General features: G+C 47.7%; 1 protein-coding gene across 1 annotated transcript in view; it reads right to left on the bottom strand.

The window, feature by feature from the left end:
• Window positions 1-636: 636 nt before the first annotated feature.
• The window catches only part of CSPG4 (chondroitin sulfate proteoglycan 4), an 82169-nt gene continuing 66032 nt past the window's right edge, over window positions 637-16773 (bottom strand). The window contains exons 4-10 of the mRNA XM_063142202.1: window positions 15523-16014; window positions 13707-13883; window positions 7181-7379; window positions 6056-6190; window positions 5538-5704; window positions 3811-3994; window positions 637-3704 (exon numbers count right to left, since the gene is read on the bottom strand). Of these exons, the coding sequence (XP_062998272.1) occupies window positions 1747-3704; window positions 3811-3994; window positions 5538-5704; window positions 6056-6190; window positions 7181-7379; window positions 13707-13883; window positions 15523-16014 (3312 nt within the window). The 3' untranslated portion in view covers window positions 637-1746. The remainder of the gene's footprint in view (window positions 3705-3810; window positions 3995-5537; window positions 5705-6055; window positions 6191-7180; window positions 7380-13706; window positions 13884-15522; window positions 16015-16773) is intronic.

Here is a 16773-nt window from a genome sequence, read left to right as displayed (position 1 = left end):
GACCATGGCCCCACAGTCTTTCTCTCCCTGGTGGCTCTGGATCTGATTGGAACTACATGGTGACAGAGCTATAGTCTTTTCTCCCCTCATAATGGCTTCTCAGACAAATCATGTCCCTGCCCCGTGACCCATTATTAGCTACCGCTTGATGAATGGAGAAGGGAAACTCAGAGTATGATGATATCATGTCACGTGTTTAGTTTTAGAACATTTTACTGGGGGGAGAGAGGAGGAGTAGGAGTAGGAGTAGGAGGAGTAGTAGGAGGAGTATCAGCATCAGCCACCTATCACATCTGGTTCCACCAGTTCCAATGTGCTGTTGAAGTGGCCAGGGCAGGTTGCTGCTTTCTGTAACGTTGGTCCACCTGGGTGAAAGCTGTGCCTCATTACAGGGCCGAGAGCACAGCTGCCATTTTGCTGCCTCACAGGGCCAGCCCATACTTACTTGGGAGTAAGCGCCATTGAATCCAGTTAGTCTTATTTCTAAATAAACATGCAGAGGCTTGCCCTGTCAGTGACTGTCTCGCTCGCCCATATCATGAAATGTATGAAACAGAGAGGAGAAGGAAATGACCGATAATGCCTTGTTTTCACTCTCACCCAACCCCCCAACCCCAGGAGGGTAGGGCCCTTTGGGTTCAGCTTTTCCTGGCTGAGGTCTCTCTCCCCCCCCCCCCAACCTAAGACATCAGCCAGTCAGTGCATTTTTGGACCTGCCCAGCCCTGGAGTGCTGGTTTCAGCTCCTTGTGGAAATTAGTGCAAGATACTCTACATCCTCCAGACGTTGCGAAACATCTGTGGAAACCTTTTCATGTGGCAAAGACTCCTGCTGCGATCAGGGGCGGATGATTCAGAAGGACCCAATGCATTCTAGAACAGCTCAACATCTGGCTTGCTGAAATAATCTACCCAAGCGCCCGCTATTTCTCTCACCACATCACCTGATGTTTCATTGCTTAGATGCCCAAAATATTTGCCTGGGGAAAAAAAAACACACCTAACATCCTGACAGCCTTTCTGGAATTGCCTAATTAACAGCACCTTTTACTCTTTTTCAGCAGTAAACCTGTTTACCTAAGATTCAGGGCTGCACGAACTCTGTGCGGGTAATGAACGTTAAAGATTCTTCACAACCTCAGTTGTGTGGCCCCAAAAGGCAAGATTCTGCAAACTAGCATACATTACGTTAATGTTCATGCTTTTTCTCACTTTGCATAATTTATTTTGCAATGCTTACTAATTTTTTTTGCATAATATTGCTTGGGCTTTTGCGAGTTTTAGGGAAGAGTTATTCTTGCCTCACACCAAGCCCTGAGCATCTTACTCGGTTTCCCTTTGTGTTCTAAAATTTCACATTGACCACATACTTTCAAGCCTATTATCAAGCTTGTTTCCTTTTATCTTTGTCAAGATAAAGCTTTTATTCTTAAGAAAAGAATCCGTACTTTTCTACACTCCTTCAAAGCAAAAGCTTTATCTTTGTTAGGATCTCACTTGTTCCATTCCGAGAGATCTCCCTGTGGTGGACCGACATCAATGAAGAAACCAGATCTGGATAAACTCAGAAGTTTTAGGCCCATGCAGGGACTTCCTTGTATTCCAAGGAACTGTCTCTTATGTACATCAAGAAAAGGGTGGGTGAGGAGGAGAAGAAGGAAGAGGTGAATGGACCCTTAGCAAATCGTAGCGGTCACTGCACTTTACCTAGCGACAGTCATGCTGTGTTTAGTCCTTTGCCCCAGCACTCAAACCCAGTATTGGCTGTTTTTTAAGGCTGGGTTGGGTGTCCTACAGTACTGGAGCAATTCCGGATCCTGCTGCCCGCCTGGGCCTGCCGCTTTCGAGTTGGCTCCCGCTTCTTTGGCCTCCAGTGTGTCGACTGTCATCAGAGGAAAGCCTTGGTTATGGTCCATCTTCCGGAACGTTTCCTGGTCAACCACCGTGCCGTTCTTGTACTTGGGGGGTGAGCCTTGCACATTGTGCTTGCCGGTCTTGTTCCGCTTGTGCAGGTAGAAGAGTAAGGGCAGGATCAAAGCCAGGAGCAACAGGGTAAGGCAGATAGGCAGGATGATGCTGAACATATTGGCTTCGATGAAACCGATGAGCGTGCCCCTTTCTCCCGGAGAGGTGTTGGCCGTCGTCCATTGGCCTGTGCCTGCTGTCGGAAGAACATGCAGCTTGCTGGAATTATGGCTGGGATTCTCTGGCTCCTGAGGAATGGTCGTAAATGCCGAGGAAGAGGGAGTTATGCTTTGGGGCATGGGGGTGTGGCTCTTTTCTTGGAAGCCAGGCACTTTGAGCAGTGTCACTCCATAGGATGCCGAGGAGTTGAAGACCTCGGTGGTGTACAGCATCGACTCTGAAGCAGGGGGGACCCCCTCGGCCACCAGCTCAAACAGAAAACTGTCCTGCTGGAGATTTTGCTCAGTCTCATCCATTTCCCAGATTTCCAATGCAACCAGCCCTCTCTCAAGGTCATGCTGGCTGAAAGCATTGATGGTGACAGGCTGGCTCTTTTTGTTTTTGGAGGCATGCACGAAGCGGCTCCTTTGGGGTGCTTGGAGGATTTTGAACTCTGGGACACTCCTCGTCCTCTCGGCCAGCTCGCTTGCATCAAGAATGTTTGTGTCGAGCTGGACAGTGATTCCTCTTGGCCAAAGAACATCTTGCTGAGTTTTGACTAAGGCTTTGACCATTACATGCACCACCCCTGATATATTCACTTCTCCTGACGTGGCAAGGAACTGGAATTCATCCCTGGTGGAGGCAAAATCTATGAAAGTAAATGTCACTTCTCCATTATCCACTTGCTTCTGTGAAAAGTCTGTCACAGGCTTTTGGTTGACCTCAACCTGGCCAAACCGTGGAGTCCTGATGAGCCTATACAGAGTATTTTGCTCTGCTTGGCCAAGAGACCCGAGAAGGTGATTGTGGGAGAGTGAGGCCATGTTCACACCCTGTGGTATCTCCAAAGTTGTCTGATTCATTGCCCAGGTGATAGCTGGAAGAACCATGATTTCTAGAGAAGTGAAGATAGGCTGATTGTGTCCATCAGAGATGGCAAGGTCTAAGGTTCCAGAAGAGCTAGTTCCATTGGCGATGAACATTATGTGCCCTGCATTGATGTCTGCTTGAGTAAACTGAGTTACAGGTACTTGTTTATTGTGAACATTGATCACAAAGCCACTGGGTGACCCAGAGAGGATGTCATACTTGATTTCTTCAGGGAAGCTGTCAGGATCCTTGACGTTCAGGTGTTCTTGGGAGAGCATTATGGAAGAACCATGGAGGACCTGAAGAACTTGTTCTTGGCTGACCAGTCGTGGTGCCATCTCATTACTGTCACTCACTGTGATATTGAATGTTCCAGAAATGATGGATTCTTCTTTTTGTGGGGGCTGAATAGACCCCACAGTGCTGTGCCGGAGCCAAGCATTAAATCTGAAATGGTCATCTAGGATGCCTGGCCCATGGTGGGCATATTCCAAGCCACCTGCAGCAAGGTCTGACTGCAAGAAGTAGGGATGCTTTCTATCAACGGGTCCATCAGGGACAGACAGGGTCCCATAAGTGGGTAGCTCTGTAACCAGGAATACCACATCATAGGATCCTCTCTTGGAGTCAGGTTCTTTGGTGAGAAGGTTGGACGCATCCAGTAATGAGACGTTGATCACTGCACTTTGAGCTTCTGGAACAGTGAGGCCTGAAAGAGAGGGAAGGAAAGCCATGGTTACGATTGTCATTGTATGTTCCTTCACAACAAATCTCTCACTGTGTGTGCATGGAGCAAGCACACTTCACTGCTTCACCTTTGTTTCTCCACAGTTGAGTGGATTGCTCAGGACAGCCGGTCTCGAATGATACTGACACTCCGAGGAGGTATGGGTCTGTGATGATGGAGGGAGAAGAAATTCGGAAGTGAAAGCTATCCTCAAGGACCCAGAAAGGTTCTGAAGGCATTTCGTGCTGGTAGGATATCGATCCAGCATCCACCTGGTTGGACAAGAAGGAAAGTGTGTTAGTCATGACGACAGCAAACCAATGATGTTGACTTGATTTGAGTTTTATTTTTTAAAAAATTCTCCAGCCCTCCTTCATTCATTGCTTTTGAATAGCAGCTAGTGGGGCAAGGAGACAATGGCTGGCAGCTGGGTGTAGCGAGGTTATTTTAGACCCTGCAGCTAACAGTCTTTTGAGGAACCACTTTAGATGTGTATTACATCAGTTGTGAAGCTCACAACTCACATTTCTCATCTCCTTCCCACCCACCCACCCACCCACCGCTATTCCATGCAAAAACTTCTCTATCCCTGATCTCTCATAGCCTTTCCCAATCCTATGTCCTCCAGATGTTTTAGAAACCATATCCCATCAGCCCCAAGAATGTTGGTACATGGTTGCTATAGTCCCAAACATCTGGAGGACCCCAGGTTGAGGATGTCTGTGTTAGAATGCTTGTGTCAGCCCTGATTTAAAACACAAAACAGCGAACAGTGTTTGCAATTGCTCGGATTCCCTGGACATTGCCTCGCCACTTGTCTTGTGCCTGATTTCTCTTCCTATTTGCAATTGCCGGTCACTTTGCATAAATGGGAGATTTGCACAAATTGAGTGTGCAAATCTGAAATTTTGTGCAAGTTTCCTCGATAGAAGAAAGTGGGTCTGATTTGATCCACTGAGAGAATTTGCACAAATTTGAGATTTGAGAACAAAGATGAATGTGATTTGGTCCACTGAGAGAATTTGCGCGAATAGAACTGGAAATCGAGAACGAGATGAATGTGAGCCATGTCATGTGTTTGGCAATTTGCTTGCATTTGGGGCTTCGAATGGGGGCGTGCCTGCATGTTTTGCAAGCAGAAATGAAATTCTCACCCATCCCTCTTAAATCACAGCGCCATCCTGACTACAGGAAAACAACGGCGTTTGCTTCTGATGCCCTCATTGCTTGCTGCCCTCTCTATGGTCATTTGGGGACCCTCCCTGGGCTCCAGGGGTCCTGGATTTGGCCCCTGGATTTGGTCCAACCAGCGGAGGTTGGTGGCTCCAATGTCAGTTGGGTGGTGAATCCAATCCGGGCCTCAGTCAGAATGCTAAAGGAGTCACCCAAGGTGAATTGAACCTAGGGTAGCTCCTTTAGAGCTCTTATCCTGGTTGCGCTTTTTATATTGTATTTCATAATTGTGTTTTAACCTGTTGGGTGTTTTACTGTGGTTTTAATTTTTGTGAACCGCCCAGAGAGCTTCGGCTATTGGGCGGTATAAAAATGTAATAAATAAATAAATAAATAAATAAATTATTGAAACTTGGAGTGGATTCTCTGCCCCACTGACATTGGAGCCCCCAGCCTCCATTGGGTCTGGCCTTAGCTGTGCCACTGGGGGTTGAAATGTCCTCTGTCACTCACTTCGCTCACCCAGTAGGAATTGGTACAGGGGCTTGAGAAGGCTGCTACCACCAGTGCCACCACCACCAATCAAAATTAAGGTCATATCAGAAAGAGGGCTATCACGGACGGCGTGCCACATACTCTTACCTCGGCCTGGGTGAAGTTCCTCAGCTCCCCTCCATCACCACCCTTCTGGTCGTTCAGCAATCTGCCAAACCATGGAGGTTTTTCTATGATGTAAAATAAAGACTGGGCCTCTTCCTCGTCACTGGTCACTGCTTTCAGGTTCTGTTTTCTTACTGGCTGAGAAGAACCTTTAAAAGAAAGAGTTAGGAAGAGCTGATCATGAGGTGCTGCTGTGGCAAATGTTTGGCCCTCAGTTTTGGTCGTATGGAAAAAGAAAACGGTTTCCCCCGACCGTGAGAGTTAAATTTTGCACGTTTTGTTTGCAATATTCTATTTATTTGTTTGTTAAATTTATATCCCACCTTTTCCTCCAAGGAACTCAAGATAGTTACTTCCTCCTCCTCCTCCTCCTCCTCCTCCTCCTCCTCCTCCTCCTCCTCTTTCTCTTCATTTGAGGCTGAGAGTCAGTGACTGGTCCAAAGTCCCAACTACGATGGGACAACATTTGCCCCAACTTCCTTCCCTTGCAGGTAACATACCTGGGCACACTGTCAGATCTTGCTTGTTTTCCAAAGTGATCACCACTTTCTTCTGGGCCTGCACAGCGAAGAAATGCCCTGGGGACATATTTTCCCCATCGGATACGTCAAAGGAAAACCCTCCATCCAGGGGTCCTGTGGAATGGAGGACAACAGGGAATGAGGCTTTGGATTGCAAGTTGGGGGACCTTTTTAATGGGGTTCTTTAGCTTCAAACCAGACTTGGATCAGACAACCCTTCAAATGGAAGATGCCTTTGAGTAAGAGTCTGCCCTCTGACAGCCCTCCAAATTGAGGGCACCTTCAAAGAGGGCTGTGCTCCAGGGAAGACCTATGTCTGAAGCCCTGGAGAACAGTTGTCAATTCTCTGCCTTTTCTGACTTTAATTTTATTATTTAAGAATTATTTATTTATTTATTTAAACTGGGAGGCTGGCATGCTGCAAAGTGTAGCGCTGCCCTCCAGCACCAGATTTATTTGGGTTCAACAGAGTGTGTGATGGTTTTGGAGCTCAAACCTCACCTCCTCCTTCTACCTTGTTTCTTGGGCAAGTTAGTGTTCTTTTAGTCTCACCACTTTGCTTTCTGGGAAATGGATGGTTCGTGATGGGTTGTACTCACCTTTATTTATTTATTTATTTATTTATTTATTTTATATGCCGACCCATAGCTGAAGCTCTCTGGGCAGTTTACAAAAGTTAAAAAACAGTGAAAATTAAAAAGTATACAAAATTTAAAACCATCAAAATATAAAAACAACAGTATAAAACAACAGTATCCGTTTAAACAGCAACAGTTCTGGGGGCCATTAACAAACAAACGAACTTAGCATATGTTGTTAAATGCTGTTAAATGCCTGGGAGAAGAGAAAAGTCTTGACCTGGCGCTGAAAAGATAACAATGTTAAGAATGTGCAATCCCCTCCAATGGCAGCCATTTTGTGAGAGTGCCCACTCCACTCTTTCAAAATTCCAAATGTTCCCACTGACCCATAAGGGTTGTGTTCCCCTGGTGCAGTAGGTGATACTGAGTCAAGATGGACCTATGGTATGACTTGTATCAGGCAGCAGCCTCCTGTGTTGCGCCGTCATCTAGCCACGGAGCTCTCCCTCTTTCTGTTACAAACCTTTATGCATGAACTGAACAATCCGGCTATTGATCTGGCCCTGTGTGAACCTTTGGACTGTGTTGCTAGGCGATGGTTTCAGCACGACCTTCCCGTTGACTGGCGTCCGGATGGAATAAACCACTTCCTCTGGAGGGGTGTCTTCATCTTCACTTAGAAGAAGCTCAGGAGTAATCTCTGCTGTGCCACCTTCTTGGATCTGGCCGGAAGGGTCAAGAAACCAGGGAAATTAATCTCCAGAGACCCACTAAGCCTTCTCCCATATTGATCTACCCACATGTTGAGATCCTCAAGGCATACGCCCTGGTCCCTGTCCCACGACCGTCGAAGGTGCAATGGGCTCTTTTCAGACTGCTTACTCACAAATGAAAATAGGAACATATGTATAACCTCAGGACTCAACACCCGTGATTCCTGCATTGAGCAGGGGGTTGGACTCGATGGCCTTCTAGGCCCCTTCCAACTCTACTATTCTTGGATTGCCACCCAGCCCTTCACCCCACACTCTTGTACTTTGCTGTCTACCAGCCCTGCTGAGGAGCATTCCCATAGGGGTCCTAGAGCTGAAAGGGGGCTGAATTTGACACCTCTTTGGACACTACAAGGTTGACCTACGAAGTGGGATGGCCCCAGGTTGACTCTTGCTTCTGCCAAGGTTTTATCAAGTGGCTGTAGTCACTTGTAGTCACTTGATGTAGTCAAGGCACTTTCTCTCAACCTCAGTCTTCCCCATCTGTGGTATGGGGGCATAATAATACTGACCTGCCATCCAGGGCTATTGTAAGGAACACCTTGAACTACCTAAGTTTATTTATTTATTTTTATTTATTTATTACCCACTGTAAGGAACTGCTCAGTAGAGGGTCCTCATTCAAGCCTGACCCCAGTTTCTCCGCTTCCTCCCTTCTTTTAATTCTGTTTGTTCTTGAATGACCCAAGCATTGCTCTTGACTTCTGTCATGCATGCTGGCTTGAGAATGGGTTATTCAGACACCAGGGTGTGTGATTCAGGGCCCAGCTGCATTTGGCCAAGCCGCTGTGCTTGTATTCAAACAAGGCACACCCAAGTTTGTGTAGTCAGATGCCCGGCCTTCAGCTGCACTGTTTGCTTGGAGCAAACACGCTTAGTTGCTGCCTTTGTGTAGCGCTGGGCTCAAGCAACTCCAGAGAGGTCTTTCACCGTGAAGCTTTGCAATTTGTGCTCCCCCTTGGTGAGTTCTATGCCCTTTCCACGGAAGAATCTAAAAGAAGAAACCCTGAGGAAATGTTGGATCTGGGAATGGTGGCTTTTGCCAGCTCCTTCCTGCCTCTAGCTTCTTGGTTCAATCAAGGGCACAGCATTTGCTTTGTCTCTTCCAAAGATCTCAAAGGAAGGTGCAGGAGATATCTTGGCAAAGGAACGGAACGTCTTGTTTACAGACTCGGGTTACGCTCCGCTGGGATTTCAGCTTTGAGAAATGCTTACAGCTAATTCTTTACTCCCAAGCTCTTCTCCCAAAACCAGGGCTGGCCCAACATGTTTTGCTGCCTGAAGTGAAAGACAAGATGGCGCCCCAACCCTAGGGTGACCACGTGTCCTATTTTAGAGAGGACCGATGGCATCCTCTTTTTGAAGGGCTTGTCCAGTCCATCACCAGGGTTTTAAGGGCCGTTGGCCAAGACACCTTTGATGGGCCCTCGCCCTTTGTGAGTCTGGCTTCTCACTGCTGTTGCCACCAGCTACTCTTGATCCGCCTCTTCTTTCTCATCAATGCTCCACTTATTTGTTTGGGAAGCAGAGAGCCAGGGAGCAAGTTGGCAGGGGCATCTCCTGTTCCTTCCTCTCGTCTCTTCCCTTATCAGTGCCAGGTGGAGAGGCAGGTGAACAAGCAGGTTGCCATGGGGAGGAGAAAGAGCCAGTCCAGGGGGCACTTGTCAATGGGCCCCTGCTTGGATGTGGGCCCTCAGCAGACGCCCAATCATGCCTATCCGTGACTCTGGACCTACCAGAGGCATCTGGCTGGCCATGTGGGACTAGACAGGCCTTTGGTTCTTAGGACGTGGCCAGTGGGCATCACGTTGACAAACAGGGATTAGACCGTGGCATTTGCTTTGCTGAAGCTCAAGGGAGCCCTCTCAGCCGGGCTCATTGAGAGTGCGTCCGGAAGTGCGGGAAAGCAGCAGCCAGCCAAGGGCTGCAGAGGCATCCCTGCATCTCGCCAGACAACCCCATGTGACGCTCCTAAAGATCACAGGCACCATGGAGCGTGGGCAAACAGAATAAGCTGAACACGGAGGAGCAGAAATGAAGCATAAAGCTTGAATAATTCAGAGCGAACGTAGGCAATGATCAAAGCTCTCTTCAGCCGGCCCCTGAGAGTGAAGGCTTTTAAACAAGAGATTTGCCTCATCTCCCCCCCCCCCCCCCCGGCTGTTTAGCAAGGACAGTTTCTATGGAGCCGCTGTTTCGTACCTCTCTCAGCCCAAGGGCCAAATTCAATTCTGGGGAAGCTCTTGGGGTCGTATTCATGAGTAGGTGGGGCTAAAGGCAATGGGGTGGGTGGGGCTTAAACCACCCGCCCACCCAGCGTATTTTAGCTTAGAGCTCTTACTGGCAGCAACACAGCCTTCAGAGAGGCCATTCATCCATTTAGATGGAGGGGAAATGTGCAGAAGCTTGGGGAAGGACCAAAGGATTGCTGGTTGGAGGGCAGCGGGAGGGGGAGAGCTGCGGCAATCTGGGAAACCCTGGAGGGACAGGTTTGGCCCCTGGGCCTGAGGCTCCCGATCCCTGCCCTACAGTCTACAAGCGGTGGGGGGAAAGGATTTGAGACGCCATTCAGAGAAATCACTTCCTCACACTCCGAATGTGCCTACGCAGATATCATTTGGAACACAGATGCTGACCGCTGTAGAGGTGGCCTAAAGATTTCTGGGGAGCAATAGCAGCTGGTGATGATGGCAGTGAGAAGGCAGCTTCCCTGAGAGAGGGCGTTTCTACGAGAGGCTTTTATCCCGCATCTTTAATGAGGCTTCTCCTTCCGCATTCTTTGAGGGATTAAGATTGGCTCTTTCACATGCCTTTTACTGGGTTTTTTCTTTCTCTGCCTTTCTACATGTTTCATTATACAACCACTAGATGCCGCTGTGGTATAGAGGAATTGCACAATGTCGTGAGACTCTCATTCCACCATTTGTAAATAATACCACACTTTCCACTGTTATGGGGAAAAAATGCCATAATGGTTGCAAAGCATGGGAGGGGCCCTGGAGGATGACAATGTTGTGTAAAGGACCTGCAAAGTACGGTGAGAGAGCCATCGCAAGCACACAATAAGAGCCTTGTGTAGAAAGGCTCAGAGAGGGCCTTGCTCAAGGACTCTCAAAAGCCAACCAGCACTGGTTTCTGGGAAGTCTCCAAGCAGGATATGAGCTCAGCAGCCCTTTCCTGATGTTGTTCCCAACTAACATGTATTCAGAGGCATTCATCAGCCTCACCAAGCTTCTCTCCACCATAAAGCAGTGTGGTCTAGGGGTTAGAGAGCTAGATTTGGGCCTAGGAGATGTAAGTTCAAATCTCCACTTGGCTATGAAGCTCACTAGTTAACTCTGGGTCAGTCTCTCTCTCTCTCTCTCTCTCTCTCTCTCTCTCTCTCTCTCTCTTCTTTCTTTCTTTCTCTTTCCCCAAACTTTTTCACAGGGCTGTTGTGAAGTTAAAGTGAGTGAGCAGGGAATATGTACTTTACCCTGAACTCCTTAGAGTAAGCACGAAGTTAAAAATGCAATCAATTAAAAAAAAAATTTGCAGTTGAGAAAAAGCAGGGAATTCCCAAATGCATCCCACAAACATGTTTCAATTTTGCTGACATGAAGAAAGAATCCCAGTTGTGGAATGAATCTTGAGTGGTTACAAGGCCTTGACACCCCCCCCCCCAAATAAAAACAAAAAGCTCACAAAACCGTGACCCCCAAATGATCCCGATGAGCATCTGGGAAACAATGAGATCATGTGTTATGAGAACACCAGCTTGGTCTGTCACCAGCTTTGTCCTCTCTTAGTGATATTTTTCTGTGTTTTGTTTTCTACTGCCTCGAAAGCATCCATGACCCACAATCCCTTTCCATCTTTCTGCTGCCCCGGGCTGACTTATCCCTGGACCAGCCTGTTGGTACTAATGATCTAGAACCCTCGGGAGGAAGGAAAACATCAAAGCGCTCTCTGTCCTGCTGCAGCAGAGATGGTTTTATGTTTGGAGCACAGTGCCCCGGAGGGAGCTTGGGTATGCAAGCAAACTCGACTCCAGCGCACCGCTGCAATGCCCTCTAATGAGGCTATCATGCATCTCCATCATTTTCCTGAAGCCGTTGCGCTTTGCCAGGGATGAGAGAATCATAGAATAGCAGAGTTGGAAGGGCCTACAAGGCCATCGAGTCCAACCCCTTGCTCAGTGCAGGAATCCACCCTAAAGCATCCCTGACAGATGGTTGTCCAGCTGCCTCTTGAAGGCCTCTAGTGTGGGAGAGCCCACAACCTCCCTAGGTAACTGGTTCCATTGTCGCACTGCTCTAACAGCCAGGAAGTTTTTCCTGATGTCCAGCCAGAATCTGGCTTCCTGTAACTTGAGCCCGTTATTCCGTGTCCTGCTCTCTGGGAGGACTGGGAAGAGATCCTGGCCCTCCTCTGTGCGACAACCTTTCAAGTATTTGAAGACTGCTATCATGTCTCCCCTCAATCTTTTCTTCTCCAGGCTAAACATGCCCAGTTCTTTCAGTCTCTCTTCATAGGGCTTTGTTTCCAGCAAAGTCTGAGCTTGTCAAGGCATTCTGCGTTCCACCACAATGTTTGGCCTGCCTTACTCCAATTCTGAGATGTGAGCCTTTGTTGTTGTTGTTCAAATGGGAAAAATGTGCATAAAAACATAAGAATATGAGAAGAGCCATGCTGGATCAAACCAAGGGTCCGTCTAGTCCAACATTGTTTTCACACAGTGGCCAATCAGCTTCCCATGCTCCAGGAGAAACCCACAAGCAGGACATGAATGCAACAGCACCCTCCTGCCCATGTTCCCCAGCAACTGGTGTACATAGGCATTTGGCCTCTGATACTGGAGGTAGCATAGAGCCCTCATGGCTAGTAGCCACTGTTAGCTTTACTGCCTCATTCAGGTGCACATTTGTTTTTAAAGCTTGCACTCAAATGCGCACTCTTCTCCCTCACACATTAAAAATATGTATTAAGATGTGAAAATACATTTCCCAGACAGGCATCCCCCAAACCCAAAAAAGAGACAAGGGGCCCATTCAGAAGACACCTTAAACCACGGCTTTAACCATGGTGAAAAAGGCTTTTTGATTTATTTACTATGGTTAAAGCCATGGTTTAAGGTGTCTTCTGAATGGGACCAATGAGAGAAATTTACTAAATAAATGACTGCTCTTGATTATTTATTAGTAACAATTGGATCATATGTCAGAGCAAAAGATTGTGATTCTCCCTGGCAAATTATTAGTTGTTGATGATGAATAGGAAATTGAGGAATTTGTGGTGAAGGGTGGATGACCTGGAGGGAATGTAGAACTTTATGGAAACAGCAGTGCGGAAACCCTTATGCACATCATTGGGTCATGATTGCTGCCCATATTACATAAAAAAGCACTTATTTTTACAACCTTCCAGTGCCACCTGGAAGCCGCAGTGTGGAGTTATATTGCCACCCTGTGGCGATGTTATAGCACTGCAAGGCAAAAGATGGGAAAAAAAGTAAACAGAGAGATGGTATTTCTCTGGGATCTTTTCTGGGAAATGCAAAAGGGCTGTTTCCACCCCGCCCCTCTCTCCCAATGCCTGAATCTGAATTAAAGGCTGGTGGAAAAAGTGCACAAGAATTCCACATCTTGCCATTGGATCTCCCACCCTTTCCTCATTTCTGGTACTTATAACAGCTTTAGCAGCTGGATTTCAGAGCCGAGACGCAGAAGCATGTCTGTTTTCTCATTATAGTAAGTATATAAGGATACAAGAAGAGCCATGCAGGATGAGGCCAAAGGCCTATCTAGTCCAGCATTCTGTTCGCACAGTGGCCAGCCAGAAGCCCACAAGCAGGACATGAGTGCAATAGGACTCTCCCACCCATGTTCCCCAGCATCGGGTGTTCAGAAACCTCTCATACTGGAGGCAATATATAGCCATCATGACTAGTAGCCATTGATAGCCTTATCCCCCTTCTATAAATTTGTCTAATCCTCTTTTCAAGCCATCCATGTTGGTGGCCCTCACTCCATCTTGTGGTAGCAAATTCCATAGTATGAAGAAATCCTTTCTTTTATCTCTTCTGGATCTCCCACTATTTAGGTCCATGGGATGATCCCTGGGTCACCCTTCCATAAATGTAGGTTTGACCCTTGCCCTAGTGGTTAGTTTTAGCTTTCCCTAGTTTTAGCTTTCACCACCTGGTGTTTCTGGTTCATGGATGTCATATTTCCAATATCTCTTGTGGAACATCCCAGCATGCTCAAAACCCCACCCACTTTCTAATGAAGGAGGTACCTGCATTCCCCGGTTGACCAGCATCACCGGTGCTTCATCATTGCTGGGGATGACGGTGATGGAGACTGTCATGGGCTGGCTCTGCTGGCTGACGTCAGAGACGTTGGCAAGCACCGTGAATCTGTCAGCCAAGGTTTCACTCCCATCGTGCACGTACTGGATGAGCTGGTGCTCCACCTGAATGCATAGAGGGCTTTGTCAGAAAGGTCTTGTCCAGTGGGGTCATGGAGCCAGAGCTCACAGGGAGGCAGCACCAGCAGGGACCCTGATGCCATCTGCCACCACGACCTCCTTGGAATTCCTTGCTCCGCCTCTGGCCCCCACCCTAACCACACCACCAGATTTCCAGTGACACTGCTGGGAAATCAGGCATGCACCCCCCCCCCCCCAGCTTGGCTTATTTCCCAGCTGAAATCCCACTTTCTTTACAGAGACTTTGGTGTGCTGTATCTTGGGTGGATGGGATGGTAATGGCTCCAATGCATGGGGGAGGTCAGCCAGATACAAGTTAAATAGAAGAGGAGCAAGCACACAGCCTTGTCTTACCCCACAGGGTGCAGCGATCTCTTTTGTGCAATGACCTTGTGGGCTGCAATGGACCTGAGCGGTGTTGTTGTAGTAGAGGGATTGGATCAAGAACAAGAGTCTTTTGTCAACAGAAAGCTGTTCCAGTTTGTTCCAAAGACGTGGGCGAGATATAGAATCAAATGCAGATTTTAAATCAATGAAGGCTGCAAAAAGTATCTATAAGCCAGGTGAGCCAGGACCAAACAGTGGTCAAGGGTTGAACAGCCAGGTTTAAAGCCAATCTGCTCTTCACCCAGTAGGTCATGTTCATTGATCCATGCCTTTAATTTGAGACCTAAATAACTAGCTCCCCCCAGTCCCTTGGACTACCAGTCTCCTTTTGTAAAGGTAGGATGCCTTACCTGCGCTGGTTAACAATCCCCAAATACAGGAGAGCATTCTCACTAGCCAGACTTAATGTCCTTCCCTCTAAACTTTTAGATGGCAGATACAACAAAATCCCATTGCTCAACAGATGCTGTCCCTGTAACAATACTAAGGTGGAAACTGTATCACACGTGTTACTGTTATGTAGATTTTACCAAGGGGCTAGAAATGATCTTCTGAACCCCATTTTACAATCTTTTCCTGGTCACCCAATTGAATTCTTAATGTCCCCTTTACTTTGGAACTCAGACAAATCAATCACCGAGCAAGTGGCCAAGATTTTGAACTTGGCCATTTCTATTAGATCCTCTATGATTACTTGTCTTTTTAATAGCTAATTGTAATGCTCAGTCCTTTTGTATGTAATTTTTGTTGGAATGGTCTATTGACTGCAATAAACTGTTGTTGTTGTTTCTTTACAGAGAAACAGAAATTACACATGGATGGCAGGCCCTGGTTCTTTGCAGAATTTCGCTTCCTCCAAACAGGGGGCGGGGGGGGAGGGCCATTCTGCTTGGAAACAAGGCACACACACCTCTCATGCCTCATTCCCCAGCAGAATCCCTGTGAATCTAGCTGCACGGCCACTTGTGGCGGTGACTGCAATGGGGGAAGGTGTGCCCTCCGAACTTTCTAGGGGGTCTTCTGTGGCTCCCAGCCCTCCTATGTGGCCAGCCAGCCCACACTTGATCCCTCCTCCTCCTCCTCCTCCTCCTCCTCCTCCTCTGAGTCTAAGTCCATATTAGACATCAGCTAGATTTACTTATTGAACAACTGACACCCCTGGAGCCAGAAATGGCACAATGCCAGCATCAGCAACCCCGTTTCGAACAATTGAAATAGCTGCTGCCTGCCTCCCTACCTCATACCAGGAGAAGCCTTCTAGGCTGCCCTCTTTAGGTCTTTTCACGTCCTGGAGGATGCCATGCTCTGGTGCCTCGAGGACAGCAAATTCCACATTGAAAGCAGTGAAGTAAGTGCTGGGGATATTCAGGACATCCATGGAGAGCACCTGTGTGCTCCCTTCAGTCACCGTGATGTTGTGAACCTCCAGCGGGACCTCCAGTGGGACTGAAATGGGAAGGATCTCTAGGTCCACCACGAGCCCTTCCAGAGGATCCACCCCACTGGCCGTGATGTCGACGGTGAACCGGTCGTTCTGTATCTCGAGGCTGGAATGCAGGTAGAGGACTTTGCCTTCATTGATGTCTTCCTGGGTGAAGGTCTGGATGGGTTCCAAGCTCGGGGGTTCATCAGAGCTATGGCCGTGATGCAAGGCTACCAGGGTTCCTGAGAGGGGAGTGACAGTGACTGTGTAGAGGATCTCCTGAGGAGGGATGTCTTCATGTTCAACCTGAAAGATGGATGAAGGAGAAAGATGGATATGAGCGATGAATCCTGGCCCTACATGGGAGTAAGCCTCATTGAACCCAATTGGCCTTACTTCTGAGTGGACGTGTATAGAATTGCACTGTAAGAGATTTATTGTGGCATAAACTGTCTTGGATTAGAGACCTCAGTTCCCATAAAGGAGTGTCTTGAGGTGGAACACAGGAACACAGGAAACTCTCCTCCATTGAGTCAGACCATTGGTCCATAGAGCTAAGTATTATCTGTATGGTCTGATCCAGCATGGCACTGCTTATGTTCTTATCTACAATGACTGGTATCACCTCCCCAGGGATTCAGACAGAAGTCTTTTACAGCTGTCCCTGGAGATGTCGGAGAGTGAATCTGGGACCTTTCGCATGCAACTTCTTGATGGTAAGAGCAGTTTGGCAATGGAACCAATTACCTGGAGTGGTTGTGGTGGGCTCTTTCTCATTGGAGGTCTTCAAGGAGAAGTTTGACAGATATCTGTTGAGGGTGCTCTAGCTTGGGGTTTCCTGCACTGAGAAGGGGGTTGGACCTGATGACCTAAAAGGCCCCCTCCAATGCTGTGATTCTATGATTCTGAGTTTGCACAGGATTGGTGCCTACGTTTTATTATTCAACAACATCAACAATCATCATTAGAATTCCCTTAGCACTTTACCCCATAGAATATTTCTACACCTCCTGCTTTGTAACTTGGAGGAGATATTTAAACATGAGAGGAGGGAAATAAGCAAGC

This window comes from Elgaria multicarinata, chromosome 16 (assembly GCF_023053635.1).
Source record: "Elgaria multicarinata webbii isolate HBS135686 ecotype San Diego chromosome 16, rElgMul1.1.pri, whole genome shotgun sequence".
NCBI lineage: Eukaryota > Metazoa > Chordata > Lepidosauria > Squamata > Anguidae > Elgaria > Elgaria multicarinata.
The sequence above is the reverse complement of the archived record's forward strand: the minus strand, read 5'-3'. Positions and strand labels throughout refer to the sequence as shown.